Source organism: Lampetra planeri, chromosome 13 (assembly GCF_965212315.1).
Source record: "Lampetra planeri chromosome 13, kcLamPlan1.2.h2, whole genome shotgun sequence".
In the NCBI taxonomy this organism is placed as follows: Eukaryota; Metazoa; Chordata; class Hyperoartia; order Petromyzontiformes; family Petromyzontidae; genus Lampetra; species Lampetra planeri.
Window position 1 is genome coordinate 5,930,121 of NC_136119.1, and position 21,910 is coordinate 5,952,030.

The 21,910-nt window shown below is 42.1% G+C and overlaps 2 protein-coding genes across 2 annotated transcripts; one reads left to right on the forward strand and one right to left on the reverse strand.

Annotated features, from left to right (window-relative positions):
- Positions 1 to 4,131: 4,131 nt before the first annotated feature.
- Positions 4,132 to 7,044, forward strand: LOC144722151 (uncharacterized). Its single transcript, XM_078600324.1, has 3 exons — positions 4,132 to 4,143; positions 4,239 to 4,417; positions 6,521 to 7,044. Exons 1-3 carry the CDS (start codon positions 4,132 to 4,134, stop codon positions 6,762 to 6,764), a joined length of 435 nt encoding a protein of 144 aa, XP_078456450.1. The 3' UTR covers positions 6,765 to 7,044.
- Positions 7,045 to 16,895: 9,851 nt separating this feature from the next.
- IER3IP1 (immediate early response 3 interacting protein 1) lies at positions 16,896 to 20,887 on the reverse strand. The gene is made up of 3 exons (XM_078599979.1): positions 20,741 to 20,887; positions 18,675 to 18,776; positions 16,896 to 17,295 (listed from the first exon to the last, which is right to left on the reverse strand). The coding sequence occupies exons 1-3, from the start codon at positions 20,829 to 20,831 to the stop codon at positions 17,240 to 17,242; spliced, it is 249 nt and encodes an 82-aa protein (XP_078456105.1). The 5' UTR covers positions 20,832 to 20,887; the 3' UTR covers positions 16,896 to 17,239.
- Between the last annotated feature and the right edge of the window lie 1,023 nt (positions 20,888 to 21,910).

Consider the following 21,910-nt stretch of genomic DNA (forward strand, 5'->3'; position numbering starts at 1 on the left):
AGTCAAGAGAGATGTTAATGCTCACGCCATATACATTACATTACCAGAACCCAGCACAAATTACACACCACAACTAGTGGGGAGATGGAGTGGGTAGATTACCGCTGCACAGAGATCGAAAGATCCCAAGAGCCGATGTGTTTATTCCTAAAAACTGAAGATGGTACTTACGACCATGAACCATGGTTGCGCATGATATCGTCGGATCTTGGAAGCTCAGTAGAGTGGAGCTTGGTTAGTACTAGGATGGGTGACTACCTGATAACACCAGGTTATGTCGGCTTGGGCTACAAGGGGTGGCCTGGAGATGCCAGTGTAGTAATGGATGTTTTAATCTACCTGTGTGGTGGAGCTTTGAGTGGTTTGCCTCATATGCATGGCTTCTCTTCAGGCTCGGCTACTTCAGTTGCTTCCCACATGTCAAACACCCATTGATGGAACTGGCCAATCATCCCAATGCAGAACCATCCTAAAAGTCTAATCTCTAAACAAAGTGAGGCTTTCCTGCGTAACTTAGGGGTAATGTTAATATGTACATTGACTTCTTTCACACCGTACGTAGCCAACCGTGCCAATCGAAGGTGCGTGCGAGGGAAGGACAATAAACTAAACGCACACACAACAACAAATCATCGCAACAAAACTACTACGCAACAAAACTACAATTCCTTGTAGGGGAAACAAATACTAATTAATAAAATTAAATGATTACCAATCTATTATATAATTACAATACCCTCCCCATCTCCGCCTCAAATCACTGCACCAGATTTGGTTAAATGATGACTTCACCCTGCTGCTCTATTTAAGACCGGGAGCAAGTGAGGGCTTCAACATTCTGGCAAATTTCCCGATGATGCTGGATGTAATTACCAGCGAAACGTGGTACTGAAAATTGTAAATGATGTTGATTCACTCTTCAACACACCGGTGGGCTAAAGTAGTGAACTATTTGTCTTTTGTAAACGTGACACATTTTTTTTTACCGTTTGGCCGTGTCAGGTGGTGGAGGGTTACGACACATTTATGAATAACGCGATCTAACCCAAAAACCTTTATTATGAATAATATTTCTAGATTTGAAGCTTTCGTGACTGCAAGGATTCATACTCTTAGTTCTTTCGGTAAAGTCACGTAGGTAAAAAATGAAATTAAAATTAATACGTGACTTTACCGAAAGAACTAAGAGTATGAATCCTTGCAGTCACGAAAGCTTCAAATCTAGAATTAAACAACCTCTACGGGGAGGAATTGCACCTATCTGTTAGAATTTTTAACAGACAACGAGACAAGAAGTCACAGCTTCTCGAGACGTTGGCCTTCCTCAAGAGATGCCGCGATAACAAGGTAATACCCATCGCTTTACAGATTTTTTTGCTGTGACAGTTTCACTTGAAGACGGAAGCTTGTGTTGCCTCCGAAACGTCGTGATTTCATTGTTTTTATTTTTTATTAATTTTAATTTCATTTTTTACCTACGTGACTTTACCGAAAGAACTAAGAGTATGAATAATATTGGTCGCGAAAGCCTACGTGTTACACGTAGCCAGCCGGGAAAGAAAAAAGAAGCAAGACCCACCCCAAAGCAGGACAGCAGCTGGTAGCCCTTGTCTGGAGGAACGCTGTGCAGGAAGCCGCTGATCGACTGGAGGATGCTGAGCGAGGCGGTGGGCTTGGCGTACGCCTGGAACGCGTTGCTGCTCAGCAGGCTGAGCAGGAAGATGGCCTCGTCGATGTCCTCCACCAGCTGCTGCCCAATGTCCTCGGTGGCGAGACGCAGCCAGGCGGTCGTGATCTCGGGCTCGGCGGCGAAGCCCGTGCCGTCGCTCCAGACGAGGGACACCAGGTTTTTGAGCAGCGATGGCAGCCTCACGCACGTTTTTACCGAAGGGTCTTGCCCGGGGAGAGACTCCCTCGCGTTTTTGCTTCCGACGGACGCGTTACGGGGCCGCGCGCTCGGCAAACGGTTCCGTCTTACCGGACCGTGGTAAGTGTCCGAGCCGTTGTATGCAAGTGAGTCGAGGCCACGGGCAAGAGCCTCCTCCCCTTGGGTTATATTTGTCGACGCAATGGTGGTAGAATTGGGTACGGAGAAGTGTGTCTCAGTCGTATCATTGAAACCTCTTAAAATAAACTTCTTTATGGTGTCAGAATGTGCCGACAGTTCTCCCGTGGACATGTTGGCCACCAGGTGGGCCATGGTGGTTTCTGCTTGAGGGCTTCCGCAGAATGCGTTCAGCCACGGAAGGTCCGTCTGTAAGTTATCAAGGAGGCTATTGTTTGCACAGAAAACATTTCGTACTGCCCACCACATGTACACGTTGCAGATTTCAACGACGTTGTAGCTGAAGTTGCGTTTTGCGACGACGTTCAAGTCCCGACAGTGCAAAGTAATCTCTTCTAGTTCCTTCACGAAAAACTCACTGCCGGAATTTGTTGTGACGTTACTTTCCTGATTGCAGTATTTAACCAGGACAGAGACATTGTAATCCGTGGGATGAGGGTAGGAGCAAATGGCACTGATGAAACGTGCTGGGCTTTGATCGAAGCAAAAGTCTAAGACACTGAATCCAAACGGCTTCACAAACCACAGGATGTTGTCGCATATGAAGCCGCTTTCCGTTCCTCCGTGTACCTTTTCGCGCTGCAGGTAACTGCAGCGAGCTTGCAACCAATGACCAGGACTAGTGCTGGCCTCCGAAAAACCGTCCCCATTGCAAATCGACTCGTTGAAACGAACCAAACTGACCCAGCCGCACGTGTACACAATGCCAAAGTTTTCTGACATGTCCGACAACCGGGAAACATTTCGACACGCTGCAAAGGCATCCTCGAAGTTTGCGTCGTTCATGACAGCGCTGAAGACGCTGCAGTAAACGGACTGGGCCATGGAGCCCGAGTAAGGTGGCTCTCTACCGCACTGCTTTTTCACAGTCTTCTGCCCCTGTGCTTGGTCGTTTTCAAAGAACTTGGAGGCAGAACGGGGCCCCTTGGCGAGGGAGTCGCGTGTGTTCTGATGCGGGCTCTCGGAAAGTGCGTCGTCATCGCAGGCGGCAAAGAGCAGCAGGGAAAGGAGATCCTGGAGACTGAAGCCCATCCCTTGGTGGTCCCAGGTGATGTTATTCATTACACCCCTGGCGGACGTCCAAACAAGATGAACAAGAAAAAAACAAGGGAAGGACACTCCAGGCAAATCCAACACATGTTCAACCTGGCTCCAAGTGCCAGCAGGGGTAAATAATGCCAATATGCTGCACAATGTATTTCAAATAACTCAATTACTTTATGGTAAAATGTGTTTTAAGTGGTGTGTAAATTAACCTACCAGAGAAGCAGCTGTCTTAAGTCAGCTGAAACAAAAACAGAAAACACACATGGTTTTAATTATTTGACAAATTACAATACAGTATTTCACATTATGCATATGAAGTTATGCTTTACAATTTGTATTGAAACAATGCATGAATATACAGCGAAAAATTAAGCAAAACGTGAACCCTTCTGCATCTCCCCCCACACTCACCAACCCACACTGAGCAGCATGGTAAAGGATGGTCAATCAACCACCATGATCAACGAGGCATGGAGGTGCCTTCATCTATCAGTGGATTGACGAAGGGCTGTAAATGATTATTATCACGACTATTACAGCGTGGAACAATTGGACAAAATACCCTCGAGAGAGGGCGCTCTAGCGGAGGCCCTTCCACCAGCAGTAGCTTGAGCAAACAATTGCAGATTCTACACCTGTACCGGTTACCAATACAGCGAACAGTGCGCCAATGATTGCACGCATTTATCGCGTTCTAAGACCTGACATTCAATCACGATCTTGTTTTACCCTTTTTTTCTGTATCCACGCTCTCACCTTCTTGGCAGAACTGCCGAGGATCCTGCTGATGCTGCATGCCCAGCGTGGAAGCGGCCTCCTCCAGCAGGAAGCTGTTCACCTCCTCCATCTTCTGCACCACGCGCCTGTAAAGGCGCGTGCCGATCTGGTCCATGAGGTTGCCCGGGAGGCTGCGCAGGTTGTCCATCTCTGCGGTGTCGTAGCCCAGCACGGCTTGCATGAAGCGCCCCGCCGACGACACGGCCTGCAGGGTGCTGCCCTGCACGCCCAGGATGCTCAGCATGGGCGTCACCGTGTTGAACATCAGCTGCAGGTCTCCGCTGCTCGTCACGGCTCGTGATAGGGCCTCCAGGAAGCCCACGGGGTCACCGCGCACGTCCACCTTCAGGTTGTTCCTCAGGAAGGAGCTGAGGTTGCTCCAGGTCTGGCTGGAGATCAGGCTGCGGATGATGCCTTCCAGTGGGCTGGCGAGAGGCCCGCACTCCTCCGGGTGCTTGTCGCCAAAGAGGACGCAAAGGAACCCGCGCAAGGAACTGCCCAGGTCTTCGACCATGCCTCTGTCCACTGGTGAGCTGTGGTTGGAGAAAGAAAACAACTTTTGTTTATTTAAATCACGGTTGTGGTGCAAGGCCCAACAGGACCAAAATGCACGGATGAAGGTTTAATATATATATAACATTTAATAGGTTTCTTGAATTGAGAGAGCTTGTCAAGAGAGAAGATGGGAAGGAATTACAGAGCCGAGCAGTGTAATGTGCCATTTTATTGAGAGACTGTGTTATCTTGGTGTGACCTGGGACTTTTTTTTATTGTTGTTGATTTTGCTGCCTTGCCCAAGTTTGATCAACTGTAGGTAATTTGTTATTTGTATTTATTAACTTGCTTACCACTTTCTCTATTTTGCACTCCTATCGTGCTTTGTATTGTTTGCTATTGTAACTTGCTGTCCCGCCCAGACTGGACATCTGTGAAAAATTAATTCATAGCTCATCGGATTCCTCCTGCAGTTTAAATTAAGATTTTGACAAAGATTCTGAAGGAAAGAAGCAGAAATAGAAATGTTTTTGACCTGATTGTGCTGGTTGAACACAGTACGGATGGATGGGATTACACAGTCAGTCTAATAGACCGAGTCTTCAATACGGGTGAAGTTCATTGGGACAGTTACTAAATGTTGTAGCAACTCGGAATACTCATTAAAGCCTGTCATGCAAAATGGCCAGTAACGAAGAGAACTGGAGTAATATTAATTATCGGAAGGAAGAGTAAAGAATAATCAATATAACTGCAATTTACTATACATAAATTACATGCAAGATATGACCAACTTGACAATACAGTAGTTTATTCACAAATTGTTGCTTCGACCGAATGGGGGCGCCACGGTGGTGAGGCGTTAACTGCCTCGCCTGATATACAGGAGGTCGTCGGTTCGACCCCGACACCTGTATATTTGGAGTTTGAATGTTCTCCCCGTGATTGCGTTGACTTTTCTCCTCGTCCTCCGGTTTTTCTCTCCAAATTTAGAAACAGGCGTTAAGAGCATATGTCTGCTATAAATTGACACGTGATAAGCCACTTCGTTGAGCTATTATTTGTGGCCAGGTCACTTATAAAAAAAGAGCTATACAGCTCAGTGGGTATAGCCTGGTAAAAAAATAAGTTTAAAAAAAGATAGAATAAATGAACCTTTTTCGAGAAGTCTATCAAAATCTTTATTCAAAATTAGCTCATTTAAATTAAGAGTCTGAAACAGAGCACCTGTGATAAAAGATCATAAAATAGGTCATAAATGCTCATTAATGGAGTTTGGCCAATATCCTAATATAGGACCACTGAACTTTGTCAATTGCCGGCATGGGTTTGGGTGCATTCTCGGCTTTCCTGCGTGATTCCTCGTGCCTCTTTCCACAGCATTGAGATGCAACATGCATAAAATATATACCGTACATACCTTGGTTATTATTAAAAACAATAAACAAGGTCAAAATATAAACCAAGAGACAACCCAACTGTATATGAAGATACAGCAATAAAAGCATGCAGTATGACATTTAAATGGAACTTTAAATGTCAGAAATGTCAGTTTTGATAAAAGGTTCACAAGTCATTAACAATGGTGACAACGAACGATAAAGCGTGACGATGGTGATGATATCACTATATTCAATCGTAAAATCACCACACATGGCAGCTTGGGAAAGCCTTCATCCAGCAGTGGATTGACCACGCCTGATGCTAATGATAAATCTTAATGATAAAATACAGCCACAGCAAATTAAAGCCAAGGGGAAAATAACAACTATTATTTGTTTCCACGTACAAAAAAAATAGACGTTCTAGATTTGAAGTTTTCGTGACTGCAAGGATTCATACTCTTTGTTTTTTTCGGTAAAGTCACGTAGGTAAAAAATAAATGAAAAACAACTAAATAAAAAAAGACAACCTGCTGGAGAAAGCTTGCGCCACTGAGAAGGCGACCTTGAGCCAGCGGCTCTCCACCTGCCGGCTGAGCCTCTCCCAGAGTCGCGCTTGCCCCATGGTGCGCACGGTTTCGTGCAACGGTGCCAGGATGGTGTTCCAGCCCTTCACCCCGCGCAGCACCAGCAGCACGTCCTCCAGCTTCAGCGTGACCCGCTGCCCGTTCTGCCCTTCCCTCTCGACCCTCAGCACCGTCTGCAGGACACTCGCGAGACCGGAGAACGAGTGTTCTGGCTTGACGTCGAGCGGTGGCGGCGGTGGCGGCTGTGGCGCGGAGGCGGCTCCCTGCGGCTCCGACGGGGGAAGCAGGTTGTGGAAGTGGAAGGAGAAGTTTGTGATCTTCTTGTCGGCACCCTTGAGATGCGAGAAGGCCGGCGGGCTCCAGCGAGAGCCTTCGATGACTCCGAGCAAACGCAGCCCCTCGATGGCGTAGCCCACCACGTCCTGGAGCTTCACTTGGTTCTTGGGTCCGTGCTGCCTCGCTGTCCCGATTGCGGGGCTGCTGTCCGGTCTGATCGCCGAGCCGTTTGTTTGTGGCACGGCAATTGTATTGTTGATCGATTTCCTACGCCCTGCTGAAAGGGCTAAGCACACGCGCGATACAGATTTTTGTTTTGTTTAAATGATTCACTTAAAACGTTAAATGGCAATTTGTAAGTGATCGTAATTACAATAAACTGTGCCAAATTAAGCACTGCAAGATAAAAACAATTGTAAGACTTACCTTTGTGAGTGGTTAGGATGAGAAGAATACCAACGATGATTATCCTCGATCGAGTTGGCGCCATGGTTCGAGACAAACGCACTCACGAGTCGTAGCAAAATCCCTCAAATGTCTAAATCCAGCTGGCGTTAGGAAGAGAAGTCTTAAATGGAAATGTGGCGAAATTCTGCTGCTCATTATCCTGCCAAAACCGCAGACTGGTCAAACGCAGGTCCGTCCACATTCTGTCCAGTAGCTCTCATCTCGCTTTCACTCCAACGGCAAGCATATCTCATTGTTATTTGGCCATTATAAATTATCAATGTGGCCTCTGAGCCGTGCAGGGAGCATATTGAATGTCACTGCATTGGAGAGTTGTTTTTAATTGAATTAACACATGCCTAAATTTAGTGAGCTCAAAGCGTTTGCAAATAGAATTGCAACATTCCGTGTTTTGTTTTGAATGAGCTTTTCAATGCTGTATGCATAAAGTGACAAGTAAATTGTAATCGCCTATCTGCTTAAATCACATTCAGTGTGTAATAAAAACCCAGACTTCGCTAATTCTACTCAGTAATGTTGAAAGGTATAATGTGTTACATTGAAATTACTTTACTTAAAACATTGCTTTTTAGTCAAATAACTTGGGCATATACAGCACATGCTAAATATAGTATTTCAAGGCAAGTGGTAGAAAATTATATCTGAATAACATTTAATGGCAGCCCTCCATTTAATAAGAGAATGTTAATCTATTTTCATTATTGCCATAACATTTAAACAATTTTTTTAAAATTAACTATGATGAATGTTAATCATAGGGTCTCCACACAGTATTTAATTCTTTAAATGCAAATTAGACGTCTTATGAACAGTTACAACAATTTGTCATCATATTACTACTTTTGATTAGTTAGCAGATAAACATGTTAAAGACAACTGGCATTTTGTCTCAAATAATAGAATCCGATAAACCTAGATTAGACTGCAGAATAGGTTTAAGTGCTACTGATTTACTTATCAATCAGCAATACATACATTATACAAAGGCCAGTTAACTGCCAACCGTTCCGACTCAATTGCGTTGATAGAAATGTAGGGCGAGTGAATGCCACCTTCAATCATCTGCTTTTATGTTTGCTTCTGGCCGAATTCTCTTTAGAAATAGACAGCTTAGGTCGCATTTCAATTACTTATTCAGTTGTAACCAAACCTAAACCAAAGTTGTACAACTCAACTAATTGGGGTGCAGACACTTCAGGCTACAGAACATTCCCAGTGTTTTTTCAGAAGGGCTATCATAATGCAATTCTACAATTAAAACAATAACTCATTCCCAATTTATTTCTTAAATAGTACAACCAGAAGTGCAGTTATTTTTTTGCAATAACGAAAAAAAACGTATAAGAACCAGGTATTGCACCAATGTTTTGTGAAAAAATATATTTTCTCCTATAAAAATACCTACCTGAGCATGTTTTAAAGCAAAACATTCCTAACTAATTAATGCCTTGTACATGCAAGACACCTTTACCATGTAATCTTCGCAAGGATCACTCAACAATACAGTTGGCTGGGGGACAGCTGTACTGATAAATATTTTGTTGATATCAACTTTTTCTTCTGCCTGTAAAATACTTAAATGAAATATCTAGGCTGCAGAAATTGACAAGCATTTAAAACAGGGTGTGCACGACATAAATGTTCAGTCCAGAAGCTAGACTTACTATGCATTTATTTTATCTAAGGTGTAGCTCTGTCAAACAATCTCTCTCTAGTGTATGTCAATTATGTGGAAATCACACGTCCAAGTTGAAGTCTGAACCATGCGATAGTTTCAGGAGTTGCGCAACTAACACTGCTCAGTCCGCCGGAGAGCGGGCGTAGGATGCCGTTTTTTGCGATATGGTCCACTGTCTGGCTCGGGTGGCCGCAGTCACACTGTGGGTTGTCTTTAATTCTCCACTTGTGGAGGTGTGCACAACGACCAGTTCTGAAGCAGTTAATAGAGCATCCTAGATTTTTTTTGGCATGTCAAACTATGTACGTGAAATACAAGAAAAAACAAGATCATATCAATTGTTAATTCGATTTTATTATTCATAGAATGCATGTTAACAAGGGGCATACACTCAAACGTTAACTTCATATTTTTACTAGTGCTCCATCATTGACATAAATTAATATATGAAACAAATTTCAAAATTAATGTAAGGAATGTGTTTTTTAACTGGGGCAAAGATTTATTTTGCAGTCTGTGCACTACAGACCAATAGTGAATTGCAGCAAAATATGACTCGGATGCAGGGTTTTTGCAGCTGATTTTTTTAAAGTGTTGATAAATAAAATAAACAAAGTAAAATAAAAGTGTTATGGCTTCGATAAACGTCTCTATAAATGTCTATTAGGGGTCCAATGCAACCAAACATTGCAACAAATTACTATTAGCAGCATATTTACAGGTAAACATACCGAAGCAGTAACAGTGATCATCTAAATATTGCCACAAAGCTAAGCCATTTGCCAAAAAAAAGTCTAAACGTAGTAAGATGTAACCTCGAAAATGGTGTTTCATCAATGGAAATAATACATCGCTATGAAATTCAGTGTGCACCAACATTTTGACAGCCTTCAGTTACCACTAGCTCCAAATCGTGGTTTCATTTTACAATCTGTAAAGATCTACTAAAGGTTCCTGTTTCAACCGATTACTGGTGATTAAGCAATTTTCACAAACAGCACCATGGACATCTCAATTAATTTACTGCATTAAATTCACACACAAAAGTTCTCAGATTAGTTTGTGATGGGAAAAAAAGCATTACTCTCGTTGCCCGATAAAAATGTGTTCACACTGTGCTGATCGTATGAAGGGAGAATTTCAAACATGAAATGGTATTTAACAACGTATATCGGTTACAGCTCTGCATGAGAAAATTATACTTTTGTAAAATGACATCATGAGTTGGATATTTAGACCATAAAAAAAAACTTTTCACACAAACAAACATTATGTACAAAGAACTGTAACACATGCTTACTACATATTTTTAATTACTCAGATCAAATGCCATGTTTTTGAGTGATTTACCAAAGGTAAACAATTACTGTGACAGAATACACATGAATAATATAACTTTACATTCATATATTAATTACACTTGACCCTCCATAGACTTCCAAGCGCAAAAGAATGGTGCAAAAGTTGGCTCTATATGTCCATATGGAGTATTAGGTCAGTCTATCTTCTTATCCGAACTGCTTTTATCGTTGACCAGTTCCTGTGTCGTCCCACTGGCTGGAGTTGAACCTTCCGTCTGAAAAAAATGTAAGACACATGAACATGTTTTTTCAACTAGAATACTATTACTGTAATAAATTACCTAACGCTAGTCGTGAGCCTCTATTAGCATTGTAGGTTAATATTTAATGATGCATCTAATATTGTAGTTCAGTGTTCAGTCTGTGTATGTTGACATCCAGAATTCATTGCATTAGTTGAAATTGGTTCCTTAGCATTCAATAATTAGATGTACACATCATAAATGCAAAAAGAAGCTAATATTTAAAAGGAACTCGTACGTCTACAAGATAAAAACGACAATACTTTTCCCAGCATGAAATAATATCAGTATATTGCCAAAAGCATGATGACCACGACCAAATCAACCGCACTGCACCCTATCTTGTAAAATATCGGAAGGTAAGCAAGGATTATTAGCCTGGTGAGTGCTTGGATGGGTGACCGTTATGAACAGTATTAAAAGTGTCTTAGCCTGTGAGAAAGTGTTGGGCAGCAGAGGGCAATGCAGAAGCGCCCATTGTTGTACTGTACTTCTACGTTACTGTGCAATCATCAACCCGCATTGACCAGCGTGGTGAAGTCGGGTCAAATAATACCTACGATCCCACGGGACGGGAGGGCCACTGTGAGCAGTGGATTGACAAAAGGGCTGTAACCTGTAAAGGTAAATCCAAGGGGTGGATACAATTATATTCTTCTCACGGTTGGAAACCGAGAGGTCATTTGTCTGGGTACGCACAGTCTTTTTTGGGCTGTGTATGTGCGTGCGACTTGCAGAACGAACCTTGTCAGTGTCCCCACCATCCAGGACTTTGCCCTGAGCACCTCCCCCCGCTGTGACAAGGGCCGCCTTCTTCGGCCAGAGTCGGGCAATGAAGGGCGCCACCAGCGGGTAGACGTAAGGGTCCAGAAAGCGCTTGTAGACCCAGAGCAGGAAAGGGATAACGATGCACGGAATGCACACCATCTTTTATTCTCTGTGGCGGGGGGGGGAGAAAAAAAACTGCGATTACACTATGTAACACGATTTTATTCCCTAGGTAGTGTTATTTTTTTATTGCTTATGCCTAAAAAGTATAGAAAATGGCTATTATTCCCCACAAACTTTGCTTTTGTGACCAGGACTTTATGTGAAGGAATGACACAAATGCACACTTTTCTCATTGAAAATAGGTACATTTCAAAATATCACAAAATATCACTGTCCTGGTGTTATCACAACGTTCAATCTACACACCGCTTGCTATGCCACATGACAAAATATATACAGATGTACTGTATATAACAGGACCGTATATTTTTTACTCTACTCTATTTAGTTTTTACACAAGTGAGCACACGGCAAAGTGCCCTGTTTTTGGCTAGTCGCCTGATGATGCTGGTTGTAATCACCGGCTAAACGTCGTAGTCTAATTGTAAATGTTTTACTCTCTAATTGGCACGTTTTATTTACGTGACAACCCTTACTAAACGACTGTCGGGTGTTGGCCCGTTTAACGACACATTTAAATTTACGCGATGTAACACAAAAAAAAACCCGTATTATGGATATTGCTCGCGAAAGGCAACGTGTTAAACCGATGAGGGAAGACACTGCTGTATATTTCAAGGACAGCGCATACATTATGTGTTTTATGTTTGCATTCCGACTGCAGGTATTGTGGTCAATGCAAACATGACTCTTTGTACAAAAGGTGTCAGTTGCCAGATAAAAGGGTAAAAAAAACAATTATCATAATTAACATAAAACAAATCATGCGTTCAAGAAATGTTTCTCATTGTTGTGCATCGTCAGTGGAATCCGTCTTATCGCGCAAGACAATAGCCTCACGCAGTTTCACGTCACCTACGTACGACGTATTTGAAGTTTCTGTCGCCAAAGTCCTTGAAAACGAACCGAGGTCGACCTGGTGGTCTCGAGGCAATTTCGAGCTCACCATAATGAGGATCTCTGTGAAGTTGTCCACCTTACAAAATGTATATCCACTGTGCTGGACTACAGGGGGGGGGGGGGGGGTAAACATAGGTCGATGTCCCTTTGGCCCACTCTTACGCCTCCGATGTACAAGTACGGCCCTTTGCCAATCAAGTGCTGAATGAGGAGCATCCCCTTCTGTAAGGGTGGTGATTAATTGACCGTAATTTAACCATGCTGATCAGCGCGAGTGGCCGATGGCTTAATACTGTGGAAGCACAGAAGTAATGTACAGTATTACTAATATCGACGCCGTCATGACCACCAATGTAGTAGCTCTGAAGACCCTTAACCTACTCTTAGGTTTTTTCGGTAAAGTCACGTCGGTAAAAATAAAAAATGAAAATAAAAAATTAAATACTAATAAATGAAAATAAATCAATTCATTTATTATTATTTGTTTCCTACGTGACTTTACCGAAAAAACCTAAGAGTATGAATCCTTGCAGTCACCAAAGCTTATTATTTGGTTACCCATCCAAATACGATCGGGGTTGAATCCCACCTTGCTTCCCAGAACGGACTCTTTGCGGGATATTTTATCGTATAAAAGTTAAACAAAATAAAGGTTTATCTCGCAATAAAAATATAAACTTTAAGAAAATAACATTCATAGCCAGCCAGCCATCAGCTGACCTGTCCCTCAGGACCAATGCGTTATATTCCAGCAGCATTTAATTAGCACACCCTACGTCGGCTTTAAATCCACCACACACACAATCAACAGAGACGCTTTAAAAACACGCTCTTTAATAAGTCTTTAGTATTTTAATAAATTACGGAGCTAAAAACTGTAGACGACACAACAGCTCTACTGTACATGAAGGCAACTGTTACACAAGACTGCGACACCACAACACGCAATACCAGTAGCGGATGTAAACATGTTATTCTTAAACATGTTAGAGGAAACTACAAACTACACATCAATTGTTATTAAAACATTCAAGGTAACATGTTCTAGAACCCGGAAACCTAAGGAACGCGAACACGGCAAGCCGCTGACATTGAGCAGTTTTTTCCCCCCGTTGTTTAACACAACTACGAGCGCACGTGGTGTTGGCGTTAAGAGGCGATGAGATCGATCGCGACACTCACTCCACGTTACTTTTATCCGCCTCTGGTCGAACTTTAAAGAAACACGAAGCGGCGGCCTCGTCAACACCGGCGATGGATTATCGAACCCTCTTTGTATATCCCAGTTCTCATGAGCGCCGCGGGGGCGTTCCTCGCCTCCGATTGGTCAGCGAGCGAGACGCCCACCAATCAGATGCGGATACGTAGGCACCCTCTGCCAATGCGGTGTATGAAATATAACGGTCCTTTTCAGTACTGTACTGAATAAATAACGTGAACGAAACGGCAATTTTTTTAAAATTAAACAAATCAAAAGGCAGAGGAATATTGTCTCAGGGTCAACATTCAACGCAAACTCTATTATCATAATTGGTATCAGATAGCGTATAGAAAATTTTTGATTTAAAGCTTTTATTGTTTTAGATTTTCATTATTTCCGTTCTACGTGACTTTACCGAAAGAACCAAGAATATAGCGTCTAAATAGTTTAGCTTATTTGGCGGAGATAAATGCCCACATGATAAGCCACTTCGTTGAGCTATCATTTGTGACAGGTCGCTTCTGATAAAGCTCAGTGAGCCTTATCTGGTAAGATGAAAAAGAAAATAGTTTATCTTTTTTCGTATATATCTTTTCAGTGATGTGTTTACCTTTCCTATATTTTCCACTCCTATCGTGTTTTTGGTTGTTGTTGTTATTGTAACGTTCTGATCTGCCCCTATTGGGCATTAGCTCATCGGATTCCTCCAATATAACAGCATTCTAATTCTGGTCGACCGATTAACGCGATGACGTCACAAGCTCTCCCACGCTATGATGTCATCGAGCATGAAGACGGAGTCGAGGCCACGTGTTTAAATCGGCCACGTGCGCGCGCTTGGTGCAGCAGCCTCTCGCCCACGTGGAGGGTGACCATCCTCCTGAGTCCTGTGTGAGCACGCGGTAGCCCAGAAAGATGGGAGACGACCCCAGAGACTGAAGGTGGCAGGTTGAAATCTCGACAACAATAATTTTGGAGGCGAGGGTTGGTGGATCAAAAAAATGTTGTGAAAATTCCCGTGGGCGTCACGGTGCCATACAACTAATTGGCTTGCCAAAAGAATGCAGTACAGCAAAAATGTTGACTCCACCTGTGAGCGAATACTATGCGCGTTGCAAGTTGAAATAATGAAAACTGGACGTGTGGCAAAGGGACAATGCGCCTAACAGAAGTGCGAGTGTACATTTGTACATTCAAATGCGCGAGAGGATACAGAGATACCCAATGGTGAAGTCAAAGACCCTTGAAAATCCACGACGATAAAAGAGAAACCAAGAGCAGAGAGAAGGAGAGACCTGAATGGACAGTGATAAAGCTGGAAAAATATAGATTGGAGGAGCGGAGAGAAAATGTCAGTGGCAAAAAATACAAATCTTTATTGGATGGTTATAACGGAAATTTTCAGGTCAAAAAATAGTTTTCAAGAATTAGACCAGTTAATGAGTAAAAGACGGATAAACACGCTAAAACGAATGCCCATTGGCAAACATTGAAAAACTAATTTCGTGACATAAATTACCTGTATAACACGTAATGTAGAACACGTTCTCTTAAACAATAAGATATATGTCGGAGGGACAGTTGGAAAACAGCAGATTATCGTGTACCAAGGACAACCATTGAACAGACCAAAATCAAAACGTCGAAATGAGGCAGACGACAGCAGGCTGCATTAATTGATGTACTATATCGTACGGGCAATGCTTTTTTGCCCATCCTCCTACGTGGAGGGGCGTATAACTGATTCGTAATTCACCCGCCACCGATATTCGCCGTAACCAGGAATCAAACAGGTTGCCAGGTTCAAAGTGTGGTACGTGCAAAACTGCATTACAAAAATGTAGCAAATTCCGGCGTGATTTAGAATTATTCCAGGAAACAACATATTTTGTTGGTGGAAATGTCCAACAAGCCAGTAAGATAATGCACATTGCTTTGATGGCCAAATTGATGCCTGGATTATAGTTTCAAAATATACGTATAGATTTTATTAAGAAAAAAAATGTGTATTTAAATTACATATTGCTCATCGGGTTTATACAAAAGACGGAGCAATATCAAGGGAAAACGAACATATGTTGGCAGTCTTTCAGAATGAACATCGCAGTCCCAGCAGGAACATAAGCATACAGGAGATAGTTATTAAATGGTTTGTCATCTTCCCGATTGTATTGCAATGGACCACCGGAGTCATGTCACGAGCCAAGCATCCATTCAGGGCAGAGCAGTGCATCGTATTTCAGAATGGCCAGCAGAAGATAAAGAACTACCGAAATCCCTTAGTGATTTATCTACACAATAGGGAGAACACTTTCCCACATGTTCTGCTACAGAAGAAAAGAACAGTACATTATTCATCAAACGGTAGGCAAAACATATTTCAAATAAAAGAATGTTCAAAAACAGATTAAATGAGATTTTTGTGAAGTACTGTATGTTTACTGGGCTCAGACCATCAACTCACTTAACATTGAGAACCCTGTTTACTGACGGGTGGCTCCCAATATATTCAAATCCAGGATCAGCAGTCCCAGTTCACAAGTCAATGCTCTGGCCCGAGCCACCCACTTTCGGAAAATTTAGATATTTAGATTTTTCATTCAGAAAAAATATAAAGTATTACCGACCTGGTTTATCACACATCCGAATCTTTAAGCGAAAAGCTTTCAAGAATATAACCACGATCAAAAAGTTAAGTCAATTCCTCGAAAATGTTTTAATGATGTTGTAAACAAGCGTAGACCTTTTTACACCAAAAATAGGTAACAAAAGTTCAAATAATCTCCGAAAAAAACTTCAACATAGATGCAGAAAATACGACTTTTATCCTACTAGTTTACAAAAAATGAAACTGAACGTGTATTGAGTGTTTACACATGGGAGGAAATTGGAGCACACGGGAAAAACCCACGCGTGATGGGAAATACTGTGGAACAGGTGGAGTCCACATTTGTTGTACAGTACCACCTTCTGGCAAGCCAAGGTATATCGCCTCGACGCCCACGGAGTTTTATATTTTGTTGAAACATGTTAATTCCTCATCTAGTTTGTGATGTCGTTTTATGCATTGATATTTATCATCACACTTGATTATAAAGTGCATGTACATTAATCCAAAGCAGATGTGTAGATTACTTCAGAAGTATCAGTGTGAAGCTGAAGTTTATTTCATATTAAAATACCATACGTTCTTGCAAGTCATGTGTTCGACTACATAAAACAAAAGTATTGTCTAATATGTAATGAATGAGTGGTATAAAGTGTAATTACATTTATACGTGCATATCACAACAAAAGACGTTAATGTGATGTTTTAATGGCTTGCGAGCTTAATATACAAACCTTTTACGTAATAAAACATGAAGTCACTGAACCTAAACTTCATTCTCGTCTCCTAATACCCCACGTCTAAAATAATTACGTGGTTAAGCTTCCAACTGAAAATAATGACAAAGCAAGAAAATAAAAAGTAACTTGCGACTTTATTCTGAATTCGTTTAATAGGCATTGTCTTACATTTTCTGATTGATGAAGTATGCTTTATTCAATGTGACTGTAAATTGATACTTGAATTGCTTATCAGATCGAATTGCACTATCAAAAAAGGCAATACAGCAAGACATTTGTTCCCAAATACATTAACCGATTGTGCAATTCCTAATTTTACATCAGAAATAAAACTTGGGTAGGCTGCATTTCATTGCACGTGTAGTTAAACAAAAACACACCAAAACAGAGTAGGTAATGGAAATGTTCAACAAGTCTCATGTTTCTTGGCTGCAAGTCTCTTCATTTTGGGTCGATTCCACTCATCCAAACAGCAGCAGTAGGACGATCGTCACCGTGTTCATAGCAATTAGTGGTACTGCAACACACACGCACACAATTATACCACAATAACTGTTATTGATATTTAAGAATAATCTACATCCCTTTGTTAAATCACTGCAGGATGAAGACTTTCGTTCATGGGGTTGTGCTGGTTGAAGGGAGTGGGGGAATTATATGGAATTGAACTCAGGTGGCCAGGTTCTGAGCTGCAATACCACTACTCCCTCCTCTGAAGACATTTGTTTCCCAATGGACAAGTAAGAGACGCAGTACTTCCCTGAATATGAATGAATTAACGACAATGGGAGAAGGCTGCTCATTTGTAGACACTGATAACTAAAGTGAACATTGATTATCTATTATGGGAACAGTTAAATACTGTATCATTTTTTTCATGCAGTAGAGATTGGTGATTGATTTAAATCGTGAAATAACCCAATTTTAATTGTTATCCTGTGTAACCTAACCACATCAGGTATATTTTCAGAATAAGTTGAATTATTGCTCCAAAGATAGATAATATAATTTATGAATTACAAACGTTAACATCTCAAAAATATACAACAAAATTACATTAAAAATTACATTAAGGCTTATGTTATTTTCAGAATAGCGAAAGAGGAATATTTGTTTTTAAATATCTATTTTAACAAAAGTGCATATGAGCAACTCAGCAATGTACTATAAATATTAAATTAGGAATATGATCATAGGTTTTCCCCTTTTTTCTGGCAACAAAACAGGTGTTAAGATATTAAAAACCAAACTGAAACATTTTACAAGGAATCATGTCTGCATTAACCACAATACTTGTGGTAAGAATGCAAACAAAAAACATACTCTGATAATATATGCACACCAGAGACAGCTTTCTTTTGAACCTAGTCTCCTCAAATGGTGTTTTTTGTTTGCATTTTGACCACAAGTATTGTGGTTAATGCAGATTCCTTGTAAAATGTTTCAGTTTGGTGTTTTAACATCTTAACACAGGTGTTTTGTTGCCAGAAAAAAAAGGGGAATACTATTCTCATATTTTGGTACTGGCAAAGGAGGTCCCATGATTCAATTAGGAAGTTAATTCATGTGTGCTATCCAAAGAAGCAACCAGGTTTCAGACAGTAAGCGATGACGTTAACACAAGCACTTTAGAGATGCAGTACAAAACAAAAGCTAATATTGTTTACAAAATAAGCATCGAAAATTGTCGCAGTAGCTGTATTTTTAAAACTCAGTGAAAATAATCAAGGTGTAGCGTGATAGATTACACAATTTCTCTTGTTAGCAGTGTTAACAATGGACTTTGGAATTGCAAGTCTTCATCAAATTCTAGACTGGAAAGCACATTCCAAAAACATCTGCTGTGTTGATCAAGCGTGGTAATGAGTGTCTGCTACAAATCTCGCACCGACTTACTTCGCATGAGCGTCCGGACCGACTTGATGAGGTTAATCAGTTGCGACTTTATACCAGGTTCGTCTCCAAAGCCACCGACACTCTGCTCAGTCGCCCAGCCGACTGTCACCACACGCCAAAGCATACACACATCAAACACGCCAATTGATTTTGGCATGTCCGACGTTTCGATCCACGGGCAGAAAGTGAGCTTTGCATCAAAACTACTGCGCGTATAGAAGCTTCAGAAAACATATTGACCGTGTAAATCTACAAGCAGCTGCTCCTGTTCAGATCAAGGTTGTGATGAGCTAATTCAGTGAGTTTTAGGATTAATGGATATGGCTAAGGCTTATGAAGCTAAGGCACTGTAACCTCAATACATTTGAGAGCACGGAAATGGCATGTCACACAAAGCATGGCAGAACGAAATTATTTGGATGGACACAGCACCTTCCAATTGTTACAAAACAAATACCCGTATTAGAAAAAACTGCATGACTTGGCCACGTCAGTTTCTGACAAGCCATAGAACATAAATTGAAGCACCTCAACAGCGTGTCAAAAAAACAAACGTCAGACAGATCTCTAAATCTCAAACATGTTTGAGCCTGAATATTGTACTTTAAGGGCAACCACCACCGTGCACAACGCGGTGGGCAGCAGGGGGCAGTGCAGCCACCGTCCACTGTGTGGGGAGGGGGGTCATCCAGCAGTGGATTTACAAAAGAGCCGTACATAAAGCGCATGTATATTTAAAGATTTAGTGCAAAAAGGGACATAGGGAGGAAGGCGGTGGGAGGAGGTTAGCGCACTGATGCTACGAAACTCGGAGTTCCGAGTTCGATTCTCACTCGCAGGCCACCAACATCACACCGCTAGCGAATTTCTGAACGGTGCTGGCCACCCAGCCCCCTCACCCGCCGTACCGCCCTTCATAGGTGCTCTCGAACAGCACTCAACAGTCTTCTGTTTAGGCTACAGTACTAGATTATGGGGGGAGGGGGGCTATCTTTAGACGGAAGGACTACATCGGTGTTCTTCATTGCAAGGCTCGCGGGCCACTGGCGGCCCCTGGTCGCAATTCGTGCGGCCCCCGACAATAGACAACATGTGAACACACTCCATTCGTGCTCTCAAACCCCAATGGTGTCAAATGTGTCGGCCCTTTAACGGGTTAAGTACCCCCCACCCCATCCCCTCTGAAAATTAGTGAAGAACACTGGACTCCCTCTGGTTACCGTACATCTGTAGGCAGTGTCGAGAAGGAATTTGGCACTATTTGAACACACGTGAGAGTGACAATAGGAGGAAAATCAAAAGTTTGTTTGGCAACAATCTCATTAGGATTTACCCTGTGAGCCCTTCGGCTCTTGATTTGGGTTCAACCGCAACAAACAACAAAATTACAAGATACACCTAAAATTCATTGTACACAAAATTGAACATCACATACGTAAACAATAAAATCCTACAGAAAAAGCACAACCCGTCCATGCTGCGTACAGAAAGTGCAAAAAAAATTCCATTTCGATGTTTGATCCCAATAACAATCACAAAATACAGATTAAAAAAAATAGTTTTGATACAGTCCGAAACGTGGTAATTTATTATTTTATTTCTATTATTTTTATTATTATTACCTACGTGACTTTACCGAAAAACCTAAGAGTATGAATCCTTGCAGTCACGAAAGCTTCAAATCTAGAAACAAATGTAAGTATAAATCTATACTAAATGTAAAAAATTCCGGCCAAACCAAGCCCCCTCTAAACCTTACTAAAACAATGCGATATAACCGACGTAACAGTTTTCCCAACAAATGCGATTACAAGTCTCGAGAGCATCTTGACGCACGACAGAGGAAAGTGGAAACAAATGACGAAGTTTGCAGTCACACACAGCACCACGAGAGGAAAATCTGCCCCACCACGGATGGTGACGACTTCTTGCCACGACACCCAAAGACGTTACTGAGGCCGCGCGATTCCAGCCGCTGCAGGGTCGAGGTTGAGCGGCGTGGGCCACACTCACTCTCTCACTGCTCCTCACTCCTTCACTCTGTCACTCACTCGCTCACTCCTCACCCTTGGCGAGGAAGCGCTCCTCGTTGAGCACCGCCACGGCGTTGACGCAGAGCAGCGCCGCTTGGATGAGCGCGTACAGCGTGAAGGCCATGTTGGCACGCCGGTGACGTCACGCGGGGGGGCGGGGCGAGGGGGGAAGACGGCGCGCCGATGGCGTCACTTCCGCCAGCTGCTCGGGCTGCCGGAGCGAGGACCCTCCAAACAGCACGTGGTGATTATCAGCTGACACCGGCCACAAGCCCGAGTCGATGTGCACCATTGTTCTCTTTTAGCCCCCCCCCACGCCGTTCCATTTCCTGGCTACCACATTCAGATAAGCCCCGCCCCCCCTCCCCCTTAACTTGTATTTAGAGTTTAGACGCTGTCTTTCCGACAGACCTGTTCTTCACCTGAGGACGGCTGCTTGCGTTGTGGCCGAAACGTCGTGAGAATTATTTTATTATGTTGTATTTTTATTATTTTATTATTTTCCTTCTACGTGACTTTACCGAAAGAACCAAGAAGATGAATCCCTGCAGTCACAAAAGCTTTAAATCCAAATTGTATTTAAGAGCTTGTCTCTTGGATTTTTCCTCACTTGATACAGTAAATGTAGCTGTGACGGTCCCACCTGATGACGGAGACTTGTGTTGCCTCCGAAACGTCGTGATTTATTATTTTATTTCTATTACTATTTATATTATTTTTATTATTTACTTTTATTTTTACCTACGTGACATTACCGACTAAACCTAAGAGTGTGGTCGGAAGAGTTCGTCTGGGATTGGAGGAGTGATCCGAAAAGCTGTGAAGATCTTTTACAACGAACGATCAATTAACGACGATAGGAGTGCAAAGTATAGGAAGGGGAAACGAATCACTTTAAAATTATACGTACAAAAATATAACGCGGCGATTTTAAAAAAAAATCTTATCACGTAAGATAAAAATATGATAAGATATATTTTTTTAAATCACTTGGTGGTCAGAATCTTTGGAGGGCTCCAGGAGGAATCCGATGATCTATGAAGCTCTTTTTTCACAGATGGGTCCAGTATGGCGCCGTGTCAGCAAGTTACAAACAACGAACAATACGGAAACAAACCGATAGGAGTGGTAATGTTAGCAAGTGACCGAATACATATAACGTACACATTTAATAAGTTCATAATGATGATGCCGCTGTGTTCG

What these genes read in the sequence shown, in the direction of transcription:
- LOC144722151 (XM_078600324.1), top strand. An exon ending in GACCATGCCTCTGTCCACTG is followed by an intron (nt 4,418 to 6,520) that starts GTGAGCTGTGGT and finishes CTCGACCCTCAG; the next exon opens with CACCGTCTGCAGGACACTCG.
- IER3IP1 (XM_078599979.1), bottom strand. Translation starts at nt 20,831, where the DNA reads ATGGCCTTCACGCTGTACGCGCTCATCCAAGCGGCGCTGCTCTGCGTC. An exon ending in GGAGCGCTTCCTCGCCAAGG is followed by an intron (nt 18,777 to 20,740) that starts GTGAGGAGTGAG and finishes GTGTGGTGACAG; the next exon opens with TCGGCTGGGCGACTGAGCAG. An exon ending in GGTCCGGACGCTCATGCGAA is followed by an intron (nt 17,296 to 18,674) that starts GTAAGTCGGTGC and finishes TGTGTGTTGCAG; the next exon opens with TACCACTAATTGCTATGAAC.